Source organism: Amblyomma americanum, chromosome 5, assembly GCF_052857255.1.
Source record: "Amblyomma americanum isolate KBUSLIRL-KWMA chromosome 5, ASM5285725v1, whole genome shotgun sequence".
In the NCBI taxonomy this organism is placed as follows: Eukaryota; Metazoa; Arthropoda; class Arachnida; order Ixodida; family Ixodidae; genus Amblyomma; species Amblyomma americanum.
Genome location: NC_135501.1, coordinates 188,122,540 through 188,149,027, shown reverse-complemented (window position 1 = coordinate 188,149,027; position 26,488 = coordinate 188,122,540). Strand labels below are relative to the sequence as shown.

Sequence of the window (26,488 nt, the reverse complement as noted above, 5' to 3'; positions counted from 1 at the left end):
ATGTGTGGTTAAAGCTCTTATTGTTGGCACCATGTTCATCTTCATTTTAGCTACCACTTGCTGTTTTTAGTCATGATATATCTTATTTTTATCGCTCTGGCACGCCTCCAATTGTAATGTGAGTCTATATTTGGCTCCCAAAAATCTGACACCGTATTTTTTAACATGATTGTTGCGCGCAAGCAGATTTGAGTACCATTTAATTTAAGAACAGTGTGCTTTAGAATCATGCAAACATGTTACTTTAGGCATTTACCTGCTAGTTTATGCTCGGTAAATTTTGGTCCTGTGAAAAAATTGCAAGGTTTAACTTAACGCATAAGCTATGAGGGACACTGTAGTGGACGGTTTTGCATTAATTTAGACCACCTGTGGTTCTTAAACGTATGCTGACTGCTCAGTACATGGTAGCCTTTTGTTCCGCCTCGATCAAAAACGTGTCCACCACAGCCAGCATTGATCCTGGGTTCTCCGGCTTAGTAGCCAAGTGCCCTAACAGCAACCATGATTGCCAACACTCACAAATGTGATGGTAAATCCCTGTACTGGAATTGCAAGAAGCAAAGGCATATTGTAGCATACGAGGCAAGCTGAATGTGTGTGAAGTTATGTTTGTTTGTGAATGTCATTCTTTATTTTCTGTTAATGTTCTCAGCCCAACTTAGAGAGAACTCTTTCCTTACCACGGGGAGAATGACTTGTTTTTTTTTATAGGTTTCGGTAGCTTTATTTTTTTGCTGTAAAAACTATTCCATATAAATTTTGATGTACACGAAAACAAAGCTAAATAAATGTGCTTTTTAGGCATATGCATAGTGTGGTACTGCATCTTCGTGTTTGTTTTCACAGCGCATTAAAGAAATGCCGCCTTGATGTAAAAAATAAATCTACTTCAGACGCGAAACTTCGGTTCTTTGCAAGCCAGATGTGCAGCCTACCCATAAGCAGCGTGGTAGATTCCAAAATCGGCTTCGAAGTTATTGTTATCGGGCTAACGATGATTAATGGTTAGCCTTTGTGTGAACATGTCTTTTTCATTTGACAGTGTACAAAGGAGCTCGAAGACCACTGTGGTTTGCATTATTTTGGCCATTTCAGATACACGCACGGGCCACCTCCAGTTTAATGTCTCTGGAAGTCTGGATGCACAGCACTTGGTGGTGCGTTGGGAGGCTTGCAAAGCCCATGGGCTGAACACATTCAAGAGAGGGACACGCTTGCGTAGTCACCACATGGAGCAAGGCATCTCTCCACACCGCATTGCGGCGAGCAGTCTGGAGGAGAGGCCTCCAGAAAAACGAAGATACACTGCCATCTCAGAAAAGCAACGAGCTGCAGCATTTGCTTGGGACATCTTTTATTCATGCTCTCTTATGTGTTCTGGTTGCTTTTTTGTTATTTTTTGTGTGTATGCGGTTGTGTGTGTACCTGTCATGCGTCTTTTTTGATATTCAAACTGAGATGGTACATCATCATGCCTCAACATTCTTGTTTGTAGCAGACCTGTAATGCACATCATTCTTATGCTTGTAGCATATAGTGTTTAGCATTTATGGAGGATTCTGTTGTGAGAAGAGTTCTCAAGGAATGCGAAGGACTTGAAAACCGAAGTGCACAGTGCTTACTCAAGAGAGGCCTTTTGAACCTCTTGGGGCAAGTGGCTGGCATACAATGATCTGCTTCGATTTAATGAAGCCTCCATTCTCATTGTTATTATTTATTTTTGAAGGTGCAATTGCTAGTAGATAACAAAGGTGTGCTCACCTGTGAATTGCTATCAGCATATATATATTTTTTTTTATTGAAGTATAAGGCAGAAATAATTCGCTCATGCAATTTTGAAGCACCTTGCTTTTATCAGAAAAAACCATGAACTCGCAGACTCAAATCCATTTGCTGCATCCATCCATTTCATCTCGCGTCTGCTTTAGAAACATAGCAGATATCCATTATATGCAGTGTGAGTGAGAACAGGCAGTGCTGCAGTCTAAGTGGAGCAGCACACACAGTTCACATACGCTATATTTAGACAATGCACTGGCTGTCTGAGCAGTGTTAGAAGTCTTAAGAGCTGACATGTATTGGGGGTTGTGTCAAGTGTATGACATGGCTCTGTGATTAATATTGTTGATTTTGAGTGTCTCAGTACACATACTTTTTCGGCATATTTTGCTACGCTTGCTTGAAGACGGTGGCGCTGAAAGGCAAAAGGGCGCTGCAAAGTGGCAGATTACTATACAAATATAAATTTTCAGGCGGCATGAAGTTGTGCTCCTGCAGCAAGCATTACCACCTTGAGAAAACATTGGAGATGATAGGTTTATAGCTTGCTGTTTAAAAGTTGAAAGAGGTGTTCGGACTGTTATTCAGGAGAGTTTCAGCACCCTTGTTAAGCTGGTGAGATGACTGCTAGAGCCAGTGCCCTTCTGATATTATAGGCAAGCCTGTTTTGTTCAGTTACTGTTACAATGAGCATACCTTTTTTCGTCTTCATAAGACAGGGGCCAAATCAAGTTTAAACTTTTTATTGCATGCAAGTTTTTTGTGTTGGTGAACATGTCAAGTGCTTAAGTTTGTCCTTGTCTTGTGCTGCAGTGTTCAACACAAATGTGTGACTGCTCTGCGGGTAGGAAATGGTGTTGCATGGCATGCTTTATTTCACATGTTGCGTTAGGTGTAGTGTGTAGTACTGCATTTCAATGTTTATTTGTTGCTGTTTTGTAGATTTTCCATTATTCTCTGGACCCCTAATCAGAGCATCTTGTGAGAAATCATGCCAAGCCCTTGACACTTGTTCTTGCATTCTTCACTGTTCTGGCATCATTGTCTGAAAATGAGACATGATGAGGAAAGAGGAGACGTAGCTCTCGGGGGAGTTAGCTGAGGGCTACCCTGCATGGGTACAGTGCAGAACAGAAGGCTATGAGGAACCTGTCATCATTGCAATCTGCACACATCCATTGGCACAACTGTAACACATTGAAAGTCGGTTCATGTGCATTCCTGTTAAACCCTCAAATTGATCATTTAGTTCATTATTTTTAAATGTGGTAGCATTTATGGTCAACCATTCTTGGGCAGCCACCTGAGAGCCAGGTAGGTGGAAAATATTAGGAACTTTGCGGAGATAGGGTGGTCGAAACTGATGCAGAACAGATTTGATTAGAGATGTGGGAGAGCCCGTTGTTTTTCATTAGACGCAGTTAGGCTGATCATGTTGATGATTAGCAAAGGTGGTCGCTTGCTGCCGAAGTGTTAGTTCTTTCCGAGGGAGGAAGTTGCATTTGTAATGTTCGAGAGCTGGTCCACGACAAGATGGCTCGCGAAACAGACATTGAATAACCTTGGCTACAAAGCGAGTGGGGAGCCACTTGCATCTTTTTGGCATTCTCGTGAGAAGCTTGAAGAGATACCCTGGGTTGTGAATTGTTGCGCAATTCTCCGTGCCACAAAGGTCGTGAAATGCAATTGTAAATTCTGCAGTGGACTGAATCCTTTTTTCTTGACTTTGCCAATACTTCAGTTTCAGGTATGGGCCCACAAATGCTACCGCATTTTATCGTCAATTATCGCAGAAATTTTAGCGTCATTTCTGTTGTATGCATACCAAGTGTGCATCCTCTGTCACCGTCCCCTCTGCGACCATGAAATCTTTCCTGGTTTCCATATTTATCAACTAAACAAAGCTGAGCGTTAAACTACACTACTACATGAAAATAGTTTTGAACTTACGTGCAAATCAAAAAGTATTTCACCAGTTCAGGAAAGGAATTTTCCATCATGACATCACATGGTTGCATTCAATGATTTGGTCCATTACCATTGCTCAGTTTGTGTCCGCCATCAAAAAGATCAGCTCAACTTTTTGTATTTTCTCTATAATACTTGTGTACCTCAAAAGTAGTGTATGGTGTGCCTTATTCCTATCATGTGAAAAAATGGTAATCTTTTTCCTCATAAAAGGTTGCTTCTCAATAATTACTTTTCAGAGGGAGAGCAATGCAGTGCGCTGTTTGGCATGTAAAAAGTGCATCATGAAACTTCTCTTATTTTCGGTGATGGTGTGGTTAAAGAGGTCACCTGATAGGTGAGTAGGCCACAATTGCCTTTATGCTGTGATTACTGCAGCTGACGTGCTGCAGAGGAAATATTTTTCTACTAAATAGTACACATCACCTGTGCTCATTCTATTGGTATGCTGCAGTTTCCTCATCGGTTTGCCTTTCCCGACAGACTAACCTAAGATTCTTGCAAACAATCATGCAGTATGTTGGTAATTCCTATAGATCTTGTTGATATTTTTTTAAGCCATGCAAATGGCCGTATCTTGTTATTCTGTTGTTGCAAACTCTAGGCCACTTTCTTCACACTGGGAATTTCCTTTCCAGATGTTTTGTTAGAGCATGTTTATTATTTCTCTTATCCTTATTTCACGAAGTGGTCAAGCACATTTGTTGAAGATTTGCATTGAGAGTCAAAATAGCCACGATGGCAGTTTTTTTTTGGTAATATTTATTGCACGATTTGTGCCTTAATTCATGATTTCGGCAAGTGCAAAACGTCAGCGCAAGCTTGCAGGAATTGTGCTTTGTGTTGACGCTATCTAGTCAGAGTAGACAAATTCTCAGCAGTTTTTTTTTTTCTGAAGTTTCCTTTTATAAGTTAATAACACAGGCTTATTTACAACCAAAACAACTCTATAAAAATAGAATGAATTCTGGACGCATTGAATGTCTCACAGATGCTCTTTCAGAAGCAGAGCTTGCATTGTTTTCAGTGCTGTTGTTTCTGATGCAGTTGGCAAGCACCCAGTAGAACTGTACACAGGTGCTACACTGTATGCTATGTACGACTTCACTAGTGGCCTTTATAGATGTGTGGAATGAAATAAACATTGTCCAACTGATTCCCTGAGGTTTTGTATTTATTGTAATGCGAGTGCTTGCATGTTTCAGCTGATGCAAAGGCTAGAATTTTGCACGCTGTGATTAGTCTATCGAGCTTATTGTGTATGTCGGCAAAGAAACCTCATGGAAAATATCCGTAGGTGCAACTTCAGCTGATCCTGCTAATCCCCTTCAAGCTTCTCGTGCCTATAGCAACCCTCACATTCTGACTTGTTGATACTAGAAAGCAAACATGGAGGATCCGGCACCTGAAGGTAGCTGGTCTTTCGAGAAACCCTGCTTCATAGTGTATTGCCTGGACGCAGGGACCATACCATTGCTCACTACTGGACTTCATAACATGAGCTAACCGTTTTCCATTACTTCAATCATTACTGCATCCTTCATCAAACCTTCCCCCATTGATGCCCTGAGGCAATAAATCTCGATTATAAAAAAAGTAGAAAGTAGCAACCGCGTCATTGTTGCTAGGGGCTGCGTGGTGGCAGGTATGCAACGAGTGTTGGTGCAGCAGGAGGAGAGAGCTGCCCCACGCATGCTCGCTGCTCCAATCGTTGAAATCAACTGCCAGCCCCTACTGCGCAAGCACAGTTCATGTTGGTGACAGGTGCATGCAACAAGTGGCAGCAGTTGTCAGGCCCACACTTGACACTTCACGGGCGCAGCCGGTACGTCGTGGAACCGGATTGCACCTGCTTTTGCCATGCGCGTTTGTTTTCAACCAGTTTTCACCCACTCCGCAGAGGGCGCCACATCTTGTGGAAGAGTGCAGCATCACAGACTGGCGGTTTTCCTTCGTCCATGGAACTGAATAAAAAGCCCTACTGCAGGAAACATAGTGTGTCTAATAATTACCTACAGGCAAACTAGACAGCGCTACACTTCATCCAATATGGCGAGGAGCAGGACTGCCAGGTAGGTAAAGTTTCATATTTGGCTAGGCTATTTATTGTTGGACGTGAAACATGGATTTAGCCGTAACAATACGGCTTTTCTGTAGGCAAACCACTAAGAAATGCTTTAAAAGTTATCGTACCAGCCTAGCACAAGTTATATTGGAGAAGTGAAAAGGCACTATTTAAGTCGTTTCATCTGCGCACAGAAAAGAGCATCGCAGGGTAGCTGCTGATTCAGAGGCAAAATATTGCGTTTTCAGCTTAACACTAGCGAAGCCAAATAAACCTGGTCTTCCTGGCATTCCCGCCATGGATGACGGAGAGAGAGAACATTATTGTCAGGAAGACTGTAATTTTCTTGGGTTACTTCAGCCGCTCCAGGTGGCTGGCAGAAGTCTGTCGGCGACCTCCTGTACTCTTGCCAGACCGGACCCGGACGTTCAGTCCCGGGCCGCAATGGATGAAGTGCTCTTTAAGGAACTCGCATAGACGATGGCGCTAGCGTTCTCTCTAGGTACATGTTATATTTAGAAGCTCTCTGTCGGGAAAAGCAGACGAGATGCAAGAAAGAAGACGCGCGGACCTTCGATGGCCGTCTTTGGAGGTGTCGACGGGGGCCATTAACCATATTATCAGGTGGCGCCACAGACACACACCGCCAGCTTTGCTTGGAGCGCGGCCTTTGGGCTGACACTCAAGTCGCTCGCAGTTCAGGTCAAAATCTGTCTCGCTTCATTTGGAATTTTGTCACCTGAATGAATGGCATTCATCCAAACTTTACTTCTCAGTATTTTGGGAAAATCATCATGCATTTATTGAACACTGAGCTGAGTCATTCCACATGAAACGCCCCAGACCACGAAAATTGGAGGGGACACACCAGCCTCGCCTTGAGGGTATGATGCGATATCGTTAAGGGGTTATAATGCCCATACATATGGAGCTTGTCGTTCTCTGCTTTATACTCAAAGATCCTTGGGAGTCCTTATGCCACTCGTGGCGCAATGCAGCGGTTAAACGATGCGTCATTTATCTGCGATGACAGGTACGCCACCGGCGGGGCTCGTACGACCCAGGTTGCAGTTGGCGACCAATCATTAATTTAACTGCCACCTTCCACGGTGTCCATGGGAGAGGGTGGGCTGATGGTTCTTGATAATCACAAAGTGGACAAGGGAGAGGAAAGCATCAGGGCGCTTGCCAACGTTTTGACAGGAACAATTGTTCGTATGGGTCGAAACATTGGCAAGCGCCCTGATGCTTTCCCCTACTTGTTCGCTTTGTTGTTACTTTCTACGATGATCAGTTTCCTCGCAGTTCGGTGGGAAGGTTGTAATGACGCCACAAGGTCACGTGACATACGTGGCTCGCATAGGTTGCTCCTCCAGGGGTTTTCGCTCACAACGATGAATAATAATAATAATTGGTTTTGGGGGAAAACAAATGGCGCAGTGTCTGTCTTGTGTATCGGAGGACACCTGAACCGCGCCGTAAGGGAAGACACAAAGGTGGGAGTGAAAGAAGAAAGAGGAGCCGTAGTGAAGGGCTCCGGAATAATTTCGACTACCTGGGGATCTTTAACGTGCACTGACATCGCACAGCACACGGGCGCCTTAGCGTTTTTCCTCCCATAAAAACGCAGCCGCCGCGGTCGGGTTCGAACCCGGGAACTCTGGATCAGTAGTCGAGCGCCCTAACCACTGAGCCACCGCGGCGGGTACTCACAACGATGACGACACCGGATGTTCTGCGGAACGGAAGCCTTAATTAATGCTACTGCGATAAAAGCGACCACCGCCGATTCTTTTGAGAAAAATTGGGCTATAACTTACAGTCGTGTGATTGGGGCTTCAAAGAATTATTCTCGAAAAAGTCTTCCTCACGTGAGCGCTCTTTGATGTTTCCGCGAAGTAAAAGCTTGTTGGAGTGAAAAAAGGCTGGCTGGCGGTTTAGCATTGACAAGCATGAACTAGTAGCACTGTTTTTTATTTATTTTTGCAGGTGCATGGACACCACTTTCACGTAACTCAAAGCCGCCGTGTGCATGCTGCCTGCGCAGTCCGCGCACGAGGCGGAGCCAGTGACGTCGGGTCACGTGCCGTTCCGTCCACACCCGGAATACGCGATTTCGTCCGGCGTGTGAATGGACCTTATTATACGGCGTTAGTGGCGAGAAAGGACAGCCCGAGAGCGCGTTTTTCGTAGACTCAAGCGCTCTCTCGCTCTCGTTAATTTTTTTGTGTTCTTGCGCATGCGCAGTTTGTCGCCGTCCGGAGCGTACGTTATCTCCTTGCACGCTTGAGCGGTTTATTGGAGCCCGCGGTCAGACACCCTTTTTCACGGAGACGTCGCATTACAAGCATTTCGCTGTCTTCATTTCATCACTTCATTTTATTCCTACTCTTGCCACAAAAATGATCAAAACACTGACTGAACCCATAGCCAGAGGCTAATGTGTGGTTCAGAAACAAAATACATGATGGCAATGACACAGCACTTGTGTAAAATGAAAAGCACAAAATCACTGCGGAAGACCAAAATACAGCATACAATAAGGAGAAAATAAAATAACGTGCATTTTACAGTAGAATGAATACAGATCTGTAATGAGCAACACTGTACAACAAACACAAACCGAAAGCGACCGTCACATACGTCAAATAAGGCTCATAAAGTACGTTCTTAATGTTTCATTTTTTTCGTGGGACAGTTTTACTTCTGGGGTAAAGCATTCCAAACCTTGCATCCTGGAAACTGCACCAATCTTTCGCTGTAGATGTTATTATTCGATGAAAGATTAAAGTTACTATGTGTGAGGTTTCTTGTGAGTTGAGAAGGAGAGCGACACAGGGAGGCATTGAAAGGTTGATTATATTTTACTATGCTGTTTACACAGACCGCTATCTTTAAAGTCCGCAAAATGTCGAAAGGTAGGATATTTAATAACTGGAATAACTTGACTCAAACGGCCGAAAACGTCATTTGTACCCCTTTCTGCAACCCTTTCTCCTCCACCCTCGAAGGAGCCTGGCTTACAAACCGACAGAGCTGCATCACGTGACCATTGGCAGTGGTCAGCACATACGTACGTCCTCTTCTGTGGGATAGCGTTTGAGCTCGTCGAACCATTTCGCACTGGAGCCGTGATGATGCACCAAAGCTTAGGCAGTATGTTTAATGGCGCTTTGGTATATGTGGGTGCCGTAATGGTGTGCATGACAACTGTGTATTTATTTATTTATACACAGTACCTACAGCGCCCTCATTGGGGCATTATTGTAGGGGGGAAACATCATAAATAAGAACAAACATCTAGTACATAATAAATTAGGCAAATGATGAGGTCTACACAGAAAATACAATAAACCCATGCACACGGAAGCAAAAACAAACAAACAAACAAACAAACAAACAAAATAAAAACCATTGTAGAAAGGCAAACATACCCTAAACACACACATACACACACAAAAAAAAGATACATTTTAAAATACAGCACTGCTTAAAACATAATACACTCGGACAAGAATTATTGCACTTATATTGATAGGTGGCTTTGCAAATCGGTCAGAAACGATGTAGGAGGAGCGGTAGCGACCCGCGAAGGGAGACAGTTCCAATCATGCACTGTTCGTGGGAAAAAACTATATTTGAATACGTTTATACGGCAATTGTACTCGCGCACCTTAAGTGGGTGGTCAGTGCGGGCGGAAATGTAGCTGGGTTCACTAATGTATTTCTCTTTTGGAATTCCAGTTTTATTATTAAGCACATTATAAAAGAAAGAGAGTCTCAAATATTTGCGCCTGTTTTCAAGTAATGGCCATCCCAACTTCTCGCGCAAACCAGAAGAACTTTTTTGGAAATTGTAATCGGCGGACACAAACCTAGCAGCCCGTTTCTGGACGCGCTCCAGCTCCTCAATATTCAGTTTTGTATGCGGGTCCCAAACCGCGGAAGCATACTCAAGTATCTGACGTACAGTAGACATGTATAATGTCTCCTTCAGCGTAAGGGGAGTGTCCTTAAAGTTACGTCTGAGAAAGTTTAATGTGCGACTGGCTTTAGCAGATATGTAATTTACGTGTGTATTCCATGATAGGTCAGTAGAAAAAAAGACTCCCAAGTACTTATAAGTTGAAACTGCGGATAATTCAGTGCTACCAAGGAAATAGTCTGTTTGGAGGAATTGTTTCTTTTTTGTAAACCGGACCAGATTACATTTGGAGATGTTTAGCGCCATATTCCAGTTGTTGCACCAAGAGAATACAGAGTTGAGGTCATGCTGTAGTGAAATTGCATCTGCTTCAGAAGAAATATTGTGGTAGATACAACAGTCATCAGCATAAAGTCTGATTATACTTGAGATGTTACTAGTGAGGTCATTTATAAAAATGAGAAATAGAAGAGGGCCCAAAACCGACCCCTGCGGAACACCTGAAGTTACACCCACACTTTCCGAGCTGACACCGTCGATAACCACGCACTGACTCCTTTCCGCAAGATACCCCTCAATTCAGTATAAGAGTGAGGTAGGAATATTTAATTTTGAAAGCTTCGGTAACAATAGGTTGTGAGCAACTAAATCGAACGCTTTTCGAAAATCTAAAAATATACAATCTACCTGACCGGCAGAGTTTAAGGAAACAGAAATGTCATGTGTGAATTCCACGAGCTGTGTTTCACATGAGAAGCCGGACCTAAATCCATGTTGTGTCGAACAGAAAAAACTATTGTTTTGTAGATGGCTAATTAACTGAGTATAAATGACATGTTCCAGTGTTTTGCACGACACGCTCGTCAGCGATATGGGCCTATAGTTACATGTTTTAGTTTTATCACCACTCTTATGAATTGGAACGACATTGGCACTTCTCCAGTCAAGGGGCAAAGAAGAATTCTCTAACGATTTCTGAAATAATGCAACGAGATACGGGGCAACTAAAGCTGCACAATTTTTCAAAACGTAATTGGAAATGTTGTCAGGCCCTGGTGCTGATGTAACTTTAATTTTCTCTAATAAAAGCATGATCCCCCGTTCAGAAATTTCTACGTCATTCATTCTGGTCAGGGTGCTGGAAGATTGAGTCAGTATGTGTATTAATGGGATCGGAAAACACCGATTGGAAATAAAGATTGAAACTTCTCGCTTTACCTTTTGAATCCCTTCCAAAATCAGTTGCGTCTAGTATATCAGGCGCAGAGACCCTGCTGTTTCTCTTATTTTTAACATATTTCCAGACTGCCTTTGGGTTTGTATTTAGTTGTTGGCCTATAGTGTGCTGAAGTATGCCCTTTTCGCTTTACGGATTTCTTTCGATAAGTTCTTAGTTTGCTTTTTCATCTCGGAGTACAAAGTTAGTGCGGGCGTATCACAATATCTGCGAAAGAGCCGTTTCCGCCGGTTGATCATTGCCCGCAACTGTCTATTCATCAAATGCATATCGTCACGACGCTTGGCTGAAATCAAGCGGGATGGGATGAAAGTCTGCGTCAGTGACAAAATTTTAGTTTTAAACAAGTTCCAGAAGGAATTAATATTCAGGGATGGCTGATGGGAAAGAAACTCAGGAAAAAATGCGCCGAGTTCCTGTGATAGCGAAGCATAATCCCCTTTTTCATAAAAAGACACTTTGCGTGTATGAGTCATGATCAGTCATGACTCATGACAGAGCGGAAGTGACGTCAACTAAACCTAAAGTTCGTCGTGCTCAGGCGCCAGTTGTGGCGCTATAACTGATCGCATGATCCAGGAGTGGCGACTTCGTAGATAGTTCTAAGTCGTGCACCGGCGACGACGATTACACCGCAAACTCCACAAAGCCTAGCCTACCAGAACCCATACATTGTAAATGAGTTACACTTCTGTGTTATAACTGCACCCTGACGGGATGCATTTAAAGGTCGAACCGCAGGGCAGCGTTTCTTCAGAGTCGCGTCAACGTCTCGCCTAGTGGCGTCGCCGGAGGCGAAATTTCGGGGGCTTAGGGCGAGGCGACGCAGGGAGACCCCAACCATCCAACCAAGCCACCAAGCAGATATCTGGCGTGGCCATATCTCAGCGTCGGTGCCGGACATAGCTCGTATACGTGGGGATTGGTGGGGATCGACCTATAGCTGCGGCCCGTTTCTGCGAAGGCATGCAGCAGCGCCCCTTCTCTACTATTGTCCGCCTTGCCCCCGCATAAGGTTCCCGTCGCCGCTGAATGGGACGATTAGCTACGGTCAGGGGATAATTGAGGGGCTTTATCCACGATATTTCCCTACCCCCGTCTGGAGACGCGAGTTCGTATGCCGGCATGTGTTTGGTCGCCGTCTCCGAGTGACGACGCCTGTAGACGAGACGCAGACGTGGCGCCGAACAAACGCTGCCTTGTGGCGGGGCCTTCATGGACATAGGAACCGCTACAATGGCTGCGCGAATTTGATTTGCTTTGATCGCAAAGGACCATTCCGCCCTTCGGAATTCAATATTGTCTTAGAATCAGCGCAGCGTAGGCAGGCCATTCGCCAGACTTCACTATTTCGACAGACTGTTGAAAACCACCAAGAACACTGCCTTTTACATCTTTCTTTTGGTGCCTCTTGGCGCAAAAGTGCTAGTGAAAGAAAAGGACGCCACTGAGAAGGCACGCGGACTGCTATAGGAGCAGAAGAAGCCAACGAAGAGCTAGTGCTGAAGCATCCCGCACTGTCGCCATTTTGCAGCAGGGTCTTCTGCGCTCCTCCGAGATTATCCAGGTATGCGTTCTCTAGCCGTCGTGGTCCGTCTTGCACCCAAGGCGCGAGGGCTCACATCGTGAAATGAGCGTTGCGCTGGTATTTACGATACCGGACGCGTCAGCCAGCCACGCGATTTGAAGCTGATCGCTTTAGGCTTAACCTGTGGATGACAGTGCTCTACCTCAGTTTGATTTGGCAAGAGTGCTCAGCGAAATACACGAGTTTACCTAACCGCTCGATAAATGTATCCTGCACTGCCACTTTCTTTTAACAGTAAGTGACCATCACACTAGGTCGCTTTAAAGGCTGGTTCAAGCGACTGAGCGAATGGAGCGGTGACGTCTCGAAACAGGTTCTTGCGCCGCGACGGCAGTAATCGCGAGCGTTGTCGCTTGCATGCGAAACTGGCGTCAGGCCCATTTCGCATGCATGCGATTTTCGCCTGCGACGCTGCGAATTCAGTCGGTCTGCGACTTGGGAAGGCCATCGGTCTAGCCGCAGACGTTTTGCGGCGGTTTTCCGTCCGCCGTCCGGTAGATATTCAGTCGCAGCGTTGGTGGGCTCGCTCTGCGCCTGACCAATGGGGAGCGCTGAGATGGCGTGGGATGTGGGACCATGAGGAAGCTGTTCCTCGGCAGAAGCAAAACTGTTTATTCGAATCAAAACCTACGCAATTTCGCCTTGCATCTAAAAGTACGCTGGTCACCAACGCATTCCGTGTGGCGTTTATGTCGCGTTTAATCCAGGGTTGCCTATGCTAGCATCAAGCAACCTTCCGCTGGTGGGATGTGAACTAACGACCTCTGAACTTCACGTCAAGTGTTCTTCGGAGGTCGTGGATTCGAATCCCACCGGCGGCATGTTTGTTTTTCTTATGATTTATAATTATTTGTCTTCAAGCGAGAGATTAATATTGGTATTATTCTCCCATTGATCAACACCGCAAATTTAAAAAAAATAGAAACATGCACCTTGGTTTTGGTGGCTGTTGGCTTCATTCAAATGTATGTCAAACAAGCCCCTGATTTCCGTTCCGTTGTCTGCTAAACAACCCTAAATGGACGATCACGGACTGAAAGAGACCAGAGCTGCAGGCGAATGGTTAAATATCCCTCTTTTTCGCTACGTTCACCTGAGTTAGACTGAGCAGAACGGTGCTTCTAAAAAATGATATGCAGTAAACCAATGTAATATTGAACTGTCTCGGAAGGGAATAGCAGTTTACAATTAGTAGCGAGGGCCTGCAAGTGGCTTACCTGGGGCAGGTATTGGGCGCAGATCCGGACCACGAGAGTGAAATGTGTAAAAGAATAAGAATAGGGTGGAGCTCATTTGGTAGGTTCTCTCACATCATGAATGGCAGTTTACCAATATGCCTCAAGATAAAAGCGTACAACAGCTGTATCTTACCGGAACTCACCCACGGGGCAGAAACGTGGAGGCTAACGAAAAGGGTTCAGCTTAAGTTAAGGACAACGCAGCGAGCCATGGAAAGGAAAATGTTAGGTGTAACGTTAAGAGACCGGAAGCGCGCAGATTTGGTGAGGGAACTAACGCAGATTAATGACATCCTAGTCGAAATCGGGAAGAAATGGGCCCGGGCAGGGCATGTAATGCGAAGGCAAGATAACCGCTGGTCCTTAAGGGTAACGGAGTGGATTCCAAGAGTAGGGAAGCGTAGCAGGGGACAACAGAAAGGTGGGGGGAGGGGGGGGAGATTAAAAAGTCTGCGGGGATACGGAGGCCGCAGCTATCACAGGACAGGGTTAATTGGAGAGCCATGGCAGAGGCCTTTGCCCTACAGTGGGCGTAGTCAGGCTGATGATGATGACCTGTCCCCATGTCAGTTGCCTCTTCAATACAAAAAAAAATGTAGCACGCTAACAATCTAAAATGACTTTTTGAGAGCCAAAGTCGTGGAGCGGTTTCGAGGGACAACGGATTCGAAGGTCATGGATTAATTTCAACCAACTGTGGCTTTGTAGTGTGCACCGAAATCTTAGTGCGCGGGTGCAGGGCCTTCATTTTCGAGGGTATTCATATCCAATTAGCCTCCGGGGCTGGAATGAAAATTAAATGGCTGCTTTATAAAGAAAATGGCTCGTCTCCGCGAGGACTTACCGAGCACAATGTTTTGTATGTGATTTCAGCTTGCAGCCCATTAACAACGCTGCGTTTAATTATTGGTTTCAGTAGCCTTGACGCGTACTCGTTCGCCCACGTAAGTTGAACACAGCTCTCTAAATTGCTGCACGGAGAGAAGGACTGAATTTAATAAATAAGCGACGTAGTAAAAGAAAGTAACCGCCTTCTTATATCGTTTCAGCGACAATGCAGCCGGGATATGGACCAGGTAAGTTTAGCAACATTTCACATCCAGAAAAAAATTACTTTCGATAGTTTCAAGCCAGGAACAGGGTTCATTCTTGAGCTCCGACTATGTCAATCAGGATTTGTCTTTGAAAGAGAAACAACTATTAGTAAACACCAGTCAATGAGCGCCAGGAGAGAAATCCATCTCCCCTGTTGCCCCTAGCCGTCGGCCGGAAACCCCTTGGGACACAGCAGCAGCTAGGCCTTGCCTTATGATGTCCTGCTGGACGTTAGAGTCTGGGCTGCAGAGCAAAGCCACCCAGGAATCTAGAGTGCTCGGGCTATCTACCAAGTCGGACATGTCCACACCTTGTGGAGTAAAGTTGCTGCCTCGTCGCAAAATTTGCGCTTTGGCCTGAAGACGTCAGAATGCCACTTGCTGTAGAGTACTGGGTTGGAAAAATCGCTTAGGTCTCTCGTCGATCCCATACACTGATCACCTGTCATCTGCCTTTGGGCCACAGAAAAAAAAAAGGAGAAGGGGGGGGGGGAGGTGTTCTTGTCGGCGGATTTTAGAACATGCACTCAGAGCTACTTTTAATGCGAAAGCATTAATGCCTCATTGGAAGGGTGGTGGTGCAAACTTTATTGGCCCTTAATATTACATGTTGGGGGCAGATCCCCCTCATGGCCTGTGGGAGTGCACCGCTCAGCGGGTCCCTCCATTAAAATAACGTGTCAGCCCCTGGAGGGCCAGCCTGTTATTGGCACTGGTGATGGTGCGCCGTTGGTCTTGTAGTGCTGAGCAGGACACCCGCTGTTCCCAGGCAACAAAACCCGACTAGAGTGATCGCTAGAGGTCCCGGTTGACGTCACTGCGGTATCGAGAAAAAATAAACCTTCCGAAGGTGCGGGGAATCGAACCAAGGACTTTCAGCTTGCGAGGCCAGCACGCAACCCGCAGTCCATAGAAACTTCTTATTTCTTTACTGCATGAATATACACATCAATAAAATATCGTAGTTGCCATGCCCCTCAGCAGACAACCGTATCTGATGGACTTTCATTACAACAAGTTGGTCCATCAGACTCAATACATCATCCGCATTGTCCTGCTCCTTCAGGACTTCTCTTAATTTATACACATGTTCGACAAAATAATCGCATACCGATCGTTCATCCAAGTCACAATGTTTAAAAGCCATTCTACTCCTCCAAATGCTGTGAAGGCCCAATAACATAATCTGGTCATAGTGTGCAACATCACTTTTAGTGGTCAGGTACCGAATTCCGCGCGGTGTCAATGGCAAGTCTTTTTTTTAGGGTTCTTTGCAAAACATCCCAGTAGAACACCGCATCCCAACAATCCAGGAACACGTGTTCTACTGTCTCTGGCTTTCTACACACGAGACGGTTTGAGCCCCAAGGAACAAAAAGGCCCTTTTCCTCTAGCCATGTTTTTACTGGTAGGGTTCCTGTATGCAGTTTGAAAAAGAATGTTTTAACGCCAGGCGCAACAGTCATCTTCTTAACTCGCCTGAGAACGTCTTTTCCAGGGCCTTCACAGTATAAGGTTTTGTACAGTGGAGCTGGAAACAACTGCCGCAGTCCACAGAAACACCTTGCTTGTGGGCGTACAAAGGGGAACTTACTATACGCGTTGCCTTACGACTGTATGCTAATGAGTAGGCGTGCCATTCAGAAGAGAGAAGTAAAGTAAATTTTGGAAATAAAAAGAAAACTGCTGTCGTACTGAAAGCGAGTAGGTTACCCCCGTAATTTTTGCTCCCTTTTTTTGGGGGGGCTATAACAAAAGTTTTCGTCTCCGGGGGTAACGTTTGGACATCAAATAGTCCAACAGCGGATCCAAGCTACACATGCACGTAATTTTCTTGTTGCATCCACGCTATACGGCCCAGTGGAATGCCATAGAAAGTATTGCAGACGGCGTACCAGTTAACTCGTGCGTTTATGTCGGAGACACTGCGCCATATTTTAGTAAAGATCGATGCAGTAGTTCGCAAATCTTTTTGGTGCGCTACCACACTGCTGTAGTGGACATAATGCAGCGAGGTGTTATTTGTTTTTGTTTTTTTTAGTAGGCATGCCACCTTATCTGCTACGATAGACGCCACCAGACTGCTCCGGATTGGTGTTACAGAATTTTGTGCGGGGGTCTGGGCGGCGGAGCTTAACCATCAACTTGTTCCTTGAAGGGTTGAGGAAGGGATGAAAATGAATGATTTGCTACCAGGAAATGAAAGGCCCCCGCGTTCGCACCCGACAACGGCAGGCGCGTTTCGATGGAGGCTAAACGAAAAAGGCGCCGGTGTGCTGTGCGAGGTCGGTGCACGTTAGATCCCCAGGTGGTCGACATTTTCCCAGAGCCCTCCACTACGGCACCTCTTTTTATTTGGTAAATTGGTTGTTGGGGAAAGGGAATGGCACAGTATCTGTGCCACATCTCGGCGGACACCGGAACCGCGCCATACGGGAAGGGATAAAGGAGGGAGTGAAAGAAGAAAGGAAGAAAGAGGTGCCGTAGTGGAGGGCTCCGGAATAATTTCGACCACCCGGGATCTTTAACGTGCACTGACATCGCACAGCACACAGGCGCCTTTGCGTTTCGCCTCCATCGAAACACGGCCGCCGCGGTCGGGTTCGAATCCGGGTGCACCGGATCAGTAGCCGAGCCACTTAGCCGCCGCGGCGGTTCTTCTTTCACTCCTTCCTTCCTCCCTTCCCTCACGGTGCGGTTTAGGCGCCCACCGCGAAGTAAGGCAGTTACTGCGTCGTTTCCTTTCCTGAATAACCAATTTTCATTTTTTTTCTAAAGGCCGTCGGCGTTCATTGTGTTCAAACCAATTAAGAGGACTTGTCTTTGGGGCTTTTTGTGCTGTCAAGAACCCTGTCTTCTTGCATTCTGTGCACAGTACACGAGTGATATTTATCAATAAGTACCAGGGTTTCCGGCGTTGTGGAAAAAAATTGCCTAGTATTCTTGAAACAGGACAAATTGCTTCGGCGTGTTGCAGTTCTCGCAGTTGCCTGCTTAGAAAAACCGAGGTTAACTGTGTGCTTGCTTTTGTCCAAATCAGGGCAGCAATCCTCCATGTTCTACGGAGGCCGTAAGTAACGTCTGCTGTTTTCAACAAATTGCAACGAAAAACTGAGAGCTCGCTATTAGAAACTGTATTCCGAGAGCAGATGTAATGATTCAAGGTATTATATGTGGCTTTTTCGCATTCCTTTTCAATTTGTTCACTATGATTTCGCCAACTTTTGTTGTTCCAACTGTGCACGAAGACATCGATGTCGGCGTACAAGAGATCTACGTCAAGGCCCTGAATCCATATCATGACGTCCTTTTAACTGTTAATCGCTTACCACCCAGAGGGGTCTTCAATGGTCCCAACCAATGGAAATCGCAGGATGCCAGGTGGGGGCTGTACGGAGGATAAAATGGTAACACATCGTTCTCACCTTGCAAGAAATTCAGACTAACTCTATCTGCAACGGTCATCACGACGGCCGTGTGGGACCGCAAAGACATGCTTCTTCTTGATTTCCTCACCCGAGGAGCACCAGTGAATGCTTCCCGTCATTAAAGCGACAGTCTAAAGAAAGTCTGTAGACTATGAATAGACAAAAAGAAATATCTATAGGAAGGCAATAGTGCCTATGAGAAGTCAATACACTGTCTATAGACCATTTTTGTAAGGGCTGGAAAAGAAAATGTCATCGGTCATAAAATTCACTGATTGGCTGCGTGGAAGTGACGTTATCAGACCGAACTGGAAGTGACGTCCCTTTTGGTAAAGGCATCGACAGCTGCTAATGCTGTAGCATTGCTAACACATAGTGGATTTAGCTGCCCCTGCGATTTTTTTTTCTGTCTCACATTGGGGCGAGAAAACCAAGATGAAAACAACTTGCGCTTATCTCAACAGAAGAGCTTCTTCCTGTGTTCCCGGTTTTGTTGCTGCATGGTTACATAATGTTTGATCCCCACTAACTAGCCCGAGTAGTTACCCTGCTGCAGTTCTCTCAGCAGGCACCGCGTTGCTGTACAACAGCGCCGGGCCACACAGCTTGGGTTGTTATGCAGCGGTTTCGGCGCGAGGTACTGGCTCATCCTGCGTATATAGACCCGACCAATCCAGTGGTTTACATCTGCCCGGACCATTCAAGAAAATCCTGCAAGATAGGCCATTCACAATCGATTCACAAGGTTATCAAGGGAGTGCAGCAAAATAATTTCTGTTCCGACATCGATGCCTTGGATAAGCAAATATCTGGGCAAGGCATGTTGACTAGGCTGAAAAGTAACGTGCACCATTTACATAGTGCTCTGTATCTGCTTGTGGAGTAAAGTCTGTCTATGCGGATTTTGACCACGAAAACAGGTGGTCGGGTAAAGATTGAGTGAGTGAGTGAGTGAGTGAGTGAGTGAGTGAGTGAGTGAGTGAGTGAGTGAGTGAGTGAGTGAGTGAGTGAGTGAGTGAGTGAGTGAGTGAGTGAGTGAGTGAGTGAGTGAGTGAGTGATAACTTTAATTGAGTGCGCAGCAGGGTTTAGCGCAACCGAGCCTAGGTCTCCCACGTGGGGACGTCGAGATCTTGTCTCTCCGCCTCCTCGAGGGCCTGCTGCACCTGGACCACCTGTTGTTGAGGCTCGGCGGTCCACCTCGGTCATTTTGATGAAAACGTCTTCTCTTACGAGTGACGGTAAATTTGCCATAAAGTAGACAGATTTCCGGCCTTAAGGCAAAAAAAAAAAGAAACTGTAGTCTTTTCGAACTGGAGTAACTGGCTTCGCTGTGTTCATTTTCGTGGCTGCTAGTGCTAACATATAGAACAACTGTGCCTTCTCTTTCACGCAAACCAGAGCCCATGTTTTCCGGAATGGGTAAGTCACCTGTGCGCACGCCACGGATATTTCCTGATAATGTCAAAATTTACGTACACCTCTCTTCACCGAAGTCATATCTCGGAGACAGCTAGCAGTATAAGAGTTTATAAAGACGCTCTCGCTGAAGCGTCAACGCCATTGCGTAGCGACATCTGTATGGAAATTTGGTGGCATCTTGCTTGGACCGCAGCGGTAGTCGACTGCCCGACGGAATGCGTTGAAAATGCAGGCTTAGTGCGGGAAAGAAAGTTTCATTTGTGTGTCACGTTTGGATGCTGCTGCCACTGCAGCTTGGAGGAGTCCAATGCTGTAAACGGCTTTTACCGTCGCAAATACTTAGTAACTCTTTTCGCACACCATTTATTTTTGACAAGTGTCTGCTGTTAAGTCTATACCATGGCCTTGCAGTATATGTGACTTCAACTTTTAGCTGAGCAGTACACATACCAGAATTTCTGGTAAACTCCTTTGTCAGACGATCACGAACCACGTATGCAACGTCGGGTAGTAGGCCAACATTGCCCACAGTCCATGGAAAGCAACTGAGGTCGATTAAACCGCTATATCGACAATAACGTTTTACCGCTCTCGTTGACCACTCCGGCGAGACACTAATCGAATTTTTTTTACCTTCTAGCTCCACCACCACCTGAATTCTCCATGTGTAAGAACATGTCTTCTAACCATTTTTTGATGACTATAAATCTCTAGATTGTCTAAACACAGGTTATAGGATTTGTTTCAAAAATTATATAAAGCGCACTTAGGACAACAGACATAGGATTTGTATTGTCTATAGGCTAGCCCCTAGTGTTTGTCTATAGAAAGTCTATAGACTTTATAGAAAAGTGTATGGACCATTTGTAGACTATCTAAGGAAGTTTATAAGGGTGTAGCTAGCTGCAGCTAGCTAGACAGGTGACCCTGCTGCGCAGGTTTCACGCGAGGAGCAGTGTGACATCGCAGCGCACTGCAACAGGAACCAAAGATCGATGACCTTTCGCGCAGATTTCTTGGCGACAGCGACAGCTATGGCACCGCGCACTGGGGACAATATGTTTCTATTATGAGAACAATAAATAACTGCGCAAAATGGACTGGACAAGAGAGAAGAACCACACGGGACAAGCACGGACTAACAACTGGTTTATTGCACCAACGCCTCCTAGCTTCCTTCAACAGCAGAGCGCATGCGCACCAACCACAAAGACAAAAGACATGATCATCTCGTCAAACCAAGAAATTCCAACTCCTTGCAGTGCAAGTGTATGGAAGCCTCGCTAACACATTTGTCAGGCCCTAATCTCGCGATTTCCAAGGCTTCGATAATTTCACGTTCTTTCTTATCCCTCGTGAGTCCGATAACCTTGGTCTGCTTTTGCCAGTTTTAATTTTACCAATGAACTTCCTGATAACTCTTGCTTGCAATTCTTATATCTAAAATTAATTTTTGACGATCCTGACCAGCTGTGCTGGGCGTACATGCCTAGGTCGAAAAAGGCACTCCTGCCCTTTGACTCGTGCCATTCGAAGCTGGTCAAAAGGGGTACTGCGTCAACTTGCCTCGGGGCTTCGTTAGCGAAGTCCTGTCCACAGAATGTTCAGGTTAGCTTTGATGCTCAGGTTGATCGCCTTCGGTCTGCTGGTTTTCCGCTGGCCCTTCTTCAGGCAGTCGCTGGGTCCCTGTTGAAGTCCCTCCGCCCAAACACAATGCCTCGGGTGGCGGATGCACAGGAGAGGCGGAAGTGTGAAGTTATGCCGTGTACGTTTATAGGGTTTCGCACAGTCTGAAATGGGTGGACGGTAAATTCAGCGTAGAGGTCCTTTTCTCTGCACCTTGCAAGCTGTCGCGTTTGTGCAATTTAGTTAGGCCAGATAAGCAAAAGAACATCCACGGGGGCAGCATCTGCCTAAGCATCGTAAGACCTACAAGTATGACGACAATGAATGCACTCCGCTCTTCGGCTGGACTGAAGTTATCGGACGCGCGAGGGATTAGAAGTAACGTGAAATTATCGACGCCTTGGAAATCGCGAGATTAGGGCCTGACAAATGTGTTAGCGATGCTTCTATACACTTGTACCGCAAGGAGTTGGAGCTTCTTGGTTCGACGAGATGATTATGGATTTTGTCTTTGTGGTTGGTGCGCATGCGCTTTGTTGTTGAACGAAGGAGGCGTCGGTGCAATAAACTTAGTCTGCGCTTGTCCCGTGTGGTTCTACTCTCTTGTCCCGTCCTTTTTGCACAGTTATTCATTGTTCGCATAATGTCGTACCAACTAGTCCCTCACCGCACTCTTCTATGTTTCCCTTCCCTTGTGCTGTGCTGTGACTGGTTCCTCCGCGAGCGAAAGGCGGCTGATTGCCAGGTGATGTCTGACATCACGTTGCTGTGACGTCATTGCCTTTCCAAAGCTCACCACCGGCGGTTATAGACAAGCGTCGCTCAGCTGCATGCACAGGATATCGCGAATGGGCAGCTATCGTGAAATCTTATCAGCGGAGTGACACGTGCCGCAAGGCCGGGCGAGCTCCTTGAGTAGAACTATCTTGGTTCTGGATTCTCATGGTGACACAGAGAGATAACGTTGCTTCTTGGTTCTGGATTCTCATGGTGACACAGAGAGATAACGTTGCTGTTCTTTTCACACCATCACGAAAATGATGCAGGTTGCCTCGAGTGCCGGCATTTCGCTGGTGCGGAAAACGTTTCACCCCTGCTACCTGGTGTTCCCTGTGGCGACACCACTGCGGCGATCTTTCTTTCCTTCTTGATTTCTTTTTTTCTCACCCTTTTGGTGGCTACTACACTGTGTACAATAGTGTTCAGGAAGTGCTTGCAGTACTTTATTGGTAACACTTAGAAAATTCAGAAAATAATTTCTAGAGGAGTAGCCACTGCATTTGTTTTTCTATAAATAGTAGTGCCGAAAAGCGAATGATGAGCCACCACCAGCAGTTAACATTTACTGGTTTTATTAAGACCGTTTTTCACTGCAATCCGCATATTTGACATCCTTAAGAGGCCACATATCCATACCTAGATTCACTTATGTCCAAAGCAGTAGAGGTGCTCTCTAACGGCGACACCCATTTCTGTTTATTTTCAGTTTCAGACCCTGGTAAGCAACGTCTTTCTTGCATGCATGCTTCTTCCATAACCTGAACCATAGGCATCAACTCCTAGCTGGATGACGCTTTTCAAATGTGGATGCGGAAGCAAAATACTGCAAGAAGCCGAGGACACCAATCTATTGCCAGTTCAGTTATTCAGTTGCCAGTTCAGTTATCTTCGCCCTGGCGAAGACTCGGGCTTTTTGTGCTGGCAAGAACCCTGCCTTTCTGTCTTCTCTCTATCGTGGATATTTTTACGAGTGATAATTGTTTCCGGCGTACCAGAAAAAATGACCTAGCAATTTTGAAACTGGACAACTTTCTTCGCCGTGTGGTATTTTTCGGAGTTGCCTGTTTAAAAAAAAAAAAAACGAAGATAAATGTGTGCTTACTTTTGTTCAAATCAGGGCTATCCTCCATGTTCTCCGGAAACCGTAAGTAACGTCTGCTGTTTTCAACAAATCGCAACGGGAAACCGATAGCTCGCTATGAGAAACTATATTCCGAAAGTAGATGTAATGAAATGATACCAAGGGAGTTTAGGAAAAAAGTTTCGGTCCGGACATCGATGCCTTGTATAAGCAAATATTTGGACAAGGCGCGGAGGTGATGCCCAAAAGTGACGTGCACCATTTAGACACCGCTGTGTATCTGCTTGTGGAATGAAGTCTGTTTACGAGAATTGAAAAGTTGAACGACCGCGAAAACAGGCGGCCGGGCAAAGCAAACAAAACACAGAATGTCTTCTCTTACGAGTGATGTTTGTCATAAAGTGTAGAAAGGCTGCTTACGGCAAAAAATAATAATAATAAACTGTCGTCTTTTTGAACTGGAATAATTGGCTTCGCTGTGTTCATTTTCGGGTCTACTTGTACTAACATTCAGAAAATCTGTGCCTTCTCTTTCACGCAAACCATGCAGAGCCCATGTTTCCAAGAATGGGTAAGTCACGTTTGCTCGCGCCACGGATATTTACTTTTACACATATTTACACATATCTTCACCGAAGTAATATCTGGGAGACAGCTAGCAGTTACATGGTTTCTCTGCAAAGACGCTCTCGCTGAAGCGTCAACGACATTGTATAGCGACATCTGTATAGAAATTTGGTGGCATCTTGCTTGGACCGCAGCTATAGTCGACTGCCCGGCGGAATGCGTTGAAAATGCAGGCTGTGTGCGGGAAAGGAAGAGAGTTTCATTTGTGCGTCATCTTTGGCTGCTGCTCTCACTGCAGCTTCGAGGAGGCCAATGCTGTAAACGACTTTTACCATCGCAAATACTAAGTAACTCTTTCTGCGCACCATTTGTTTTTGACATGTGTCTGCTATTAAGCCTACCATGGCCCTGTCCATCAGTATGAGTGCAACTTTTAGCCGAGGCAGTATATATACCAGAATTTCTGGTAGTTAAATTCTTTTAAATCAGTCAGAGGATCACGAACCACGTATGCAACGTCGGGTCATAGGCCAGCATTGCCCACAGCTCATGGAAAGCAACCGAGGCTTATTAAACCACTATATCGACCATAACGCCTTACCGCTCTCGTTGACCACTGCGGCGAGACACTAATCGAGTTCTTTTTTCTTTTTACCGACTAGTTACATCATCTGCATTCTCTACATGTAAGAAGAATTTTTCTCTCGTACCCATTTTATGTTGGGAGTGCGCTGTGTTCAAGCCTCTGCTGGGGGCACCTAATCATGTTAAGGGGGCTGCCGTCATCCGCGAACTTTTTGTCGTCATTAGCATCTGCGCCCGCCTTCTCAGTGCACTTTCAGATGAAGCGCGCTCTAAAGAAATTCACTGGAGCCGTGGCTCATCTGAATGCACTGAAAATTTAGTTCACTTAAGAATTTAGTTGGACCAAAAAAAGCGGCCGAGCCCACATCTCGGCGGGGATGCAAGCGAATATTTTATAGGTTCGCACTACTTGTTAAGCCAGAAGCCTTTAATGGCTCATACTTGCGGCCATGACCTTGTCCGGTATCAAGTCATGTCACACCGATGACTAAATTAACTGGATAAGTAAAAAAAAAAGTCGTGTGCACGGCGGAATTCGAACCATCATCCTTCCGTTCCACAGCCGAGCGTGCCAACGACTACGCTGCTTCAAGCGGACGGATATGCAGTTCTCTTTAACATTATTTCTCTTTCTTTTTCCTCTGACCACACTAATATATGTCTAGCGTGCAGCACGGGGCAGGGACACTTTATTTTTCGTTCCTTTTATGGTCCCACAATAATTTTTGTCTAGCGTGCAGGCAGGGGCTTATTATTTTTCAATCTTTTCAGGTTGCCCCAACCTAATATATGTCTAGCGTAAGGGGAACTACAGATTCGTTCGCAGGAAGTAGCGGAGTCCCTATAGCACGCTCGGCTGCGGAACGGATGTATGGCGCCTAGCCCGTTATACGTCAGTGGTGCAAGCAGGGGCTTATTATTTTTCGATCGTTTTAGGTTCCTCCAACCTAATATATCTGTCTATAGCGTAAGGACGCTGGAGAGCGTCCGCGGAAAGGCGTCGAATCAGACGGATGCGTCCCAAACGCAATTGTGTACTTAATCAACATCCTAACCACACATCAGTGACACAAGCGTCAACACCGCGCTAAAGCGTTCCTCCTCAGCGCACTTCAGGTCAACAAAGTGCCCCCCTGAATTTTTTTGTAGCGATAGCTACATCACGGTAGCATTTCGAGCCTTCAGCGTAGCGGCGCCATGGCGGTGACGGCGCTGCATGCCACCCCTATAGCTGTGGCTGCGCCGCCACGCTGTCACGTGGTTGGTCACATGGTGCGAAGCAGCTGCCGGCGGCGCGGCGCCGTGGCTGATCACGTGGTTCGTCACGTGACCAAGTTCCACTCGGCCAGCTGCGGCTATCGCACCACTCCAGTTTTAACCAGGGCTAAGACAATTTTTTTATAGTTTTGTAGGCACCGCTTTGGTGCCTATACTACTCTGTGTACAATATAACTCGGGAACTACGTGCAGAAAGTACCCCATTTGTTGGTCACGCTTAAAATTTCCAGAAAATAAATTTTCGATAGTAACCTCTGCACTTGCTTTCCTTTAAATACCAGTGCCTAAAAGCGAATGATGAGCCACCGCCACTAGTGAACGCTTATTGGTTTTATAACGACCGTTTTTCGTGCAATCTGCATATTTGTTACAATTCAACATATCCATACCTATAGATTCACTTATGTCCAAAGCATACAACGTGAACTTTAACGGATACACGGCTTGCTCTGTTCTCAGCTTATGAGCCTGGTAAGCGATGTCTTTCTTGCATGCATGCTTCTGTCGTAACCTATACCGTAGGCATCAACTCCTAGCCTAGCTGGATGACGCTTTGGGAGCCAAATGTGGGTGCTGAAGCAAATTAGTGTAAGAAGGTAAGGCCATCGTCCCTGTGAGTTCAGCAGTTCTTTCGACGCAATGATTTATTTTCTTTGGTCCCTTATTGGATAGGTAGCTTTAGAGAACGTTTTTGCAGACTAGTTGGGGCATACTGACCATGGTCTCCAGCGCAGACCGACAAACACAGGAAGAAACTAAGTGGCAGAACGGAGCGCTGACTAACAACTCAGGCATTTCATTGACCTAACAGTCGCTCATATACAGG

General features: G+C 45.8%; 2 protein-coding genes across 4 annotated transcripts in view; both read left to right on the top strand.

Moving 5' to 3' along the window:
- The window catches only part of klar (klarsicht), a 387,661-nt gene extending 382,755 nt beyond the window's left edge, over positions 1-4,906 (top strand). For 2 of the 3 annotated variants that reach the window (XM_077666163.1, XM_077666161.1), the window contains one exon: positions 1,099-4,906. In XM_077666163.1, coding sequence (XP_077522289.1) covers positions 1,099-1,126 — 28 coding nt within the window. In that variant the 3' untranslated portion in view covers positions 1,127-4,906. The remainder of the gene's footprint in view (positions 1-1,098) is intronic. The other variant, XR_013315018.1, reaches the window with a different exon arrangement.
- An 893-nt stretch (positions 4,907-5,799) lies between these two features.
- On the top strand, positions 5,800-20,442 carry LOC144134477 (uncharacterized). The gene is made up of 8 exons (XM_077667387.1): positions 5,800-5,822; positions 8,827-8,888; positions 12,451-12,544; positions 14,720-14,747; positions 14,853-14,879; positions 17,938-17,967; positions 19,725-19,745; positions 20,386-20,442. The coding sequence occupies exons 1-8, from the start codon at positions 5,800-5,802 to the stop codon at positions 20,440-20,442; spliced, it is 342 nt and encodes a 113-aa protein (XP_077523513.1).
- Positions 20,443-26,488: the final 6,046 nt, after the last annotated feature.

Excerpts from the sequence above, each read along its gene's own strand:
- LOC144134477 (XM_077667387.1), top strand. The coding sequence starts at position 5,800 with ATGGCGAGGAGCAGGACTGCCAG. Across the intron at positions 12,545-14,719 it reads GCTCCTCCGAGATTATCCAG|TAGCCTTGACGCGTACTCGT; the intron begins GTATGCGTTCTC and ends TATTGGTTTCAG. Across the intron at positions 14,880-17,937 it reads GCAGCCGGGATATGGACCAG|GGCAGCAATCCTCCATGTTC; the intron begins GTAAGTTTAGCA and ends TGTCCAAATCAG.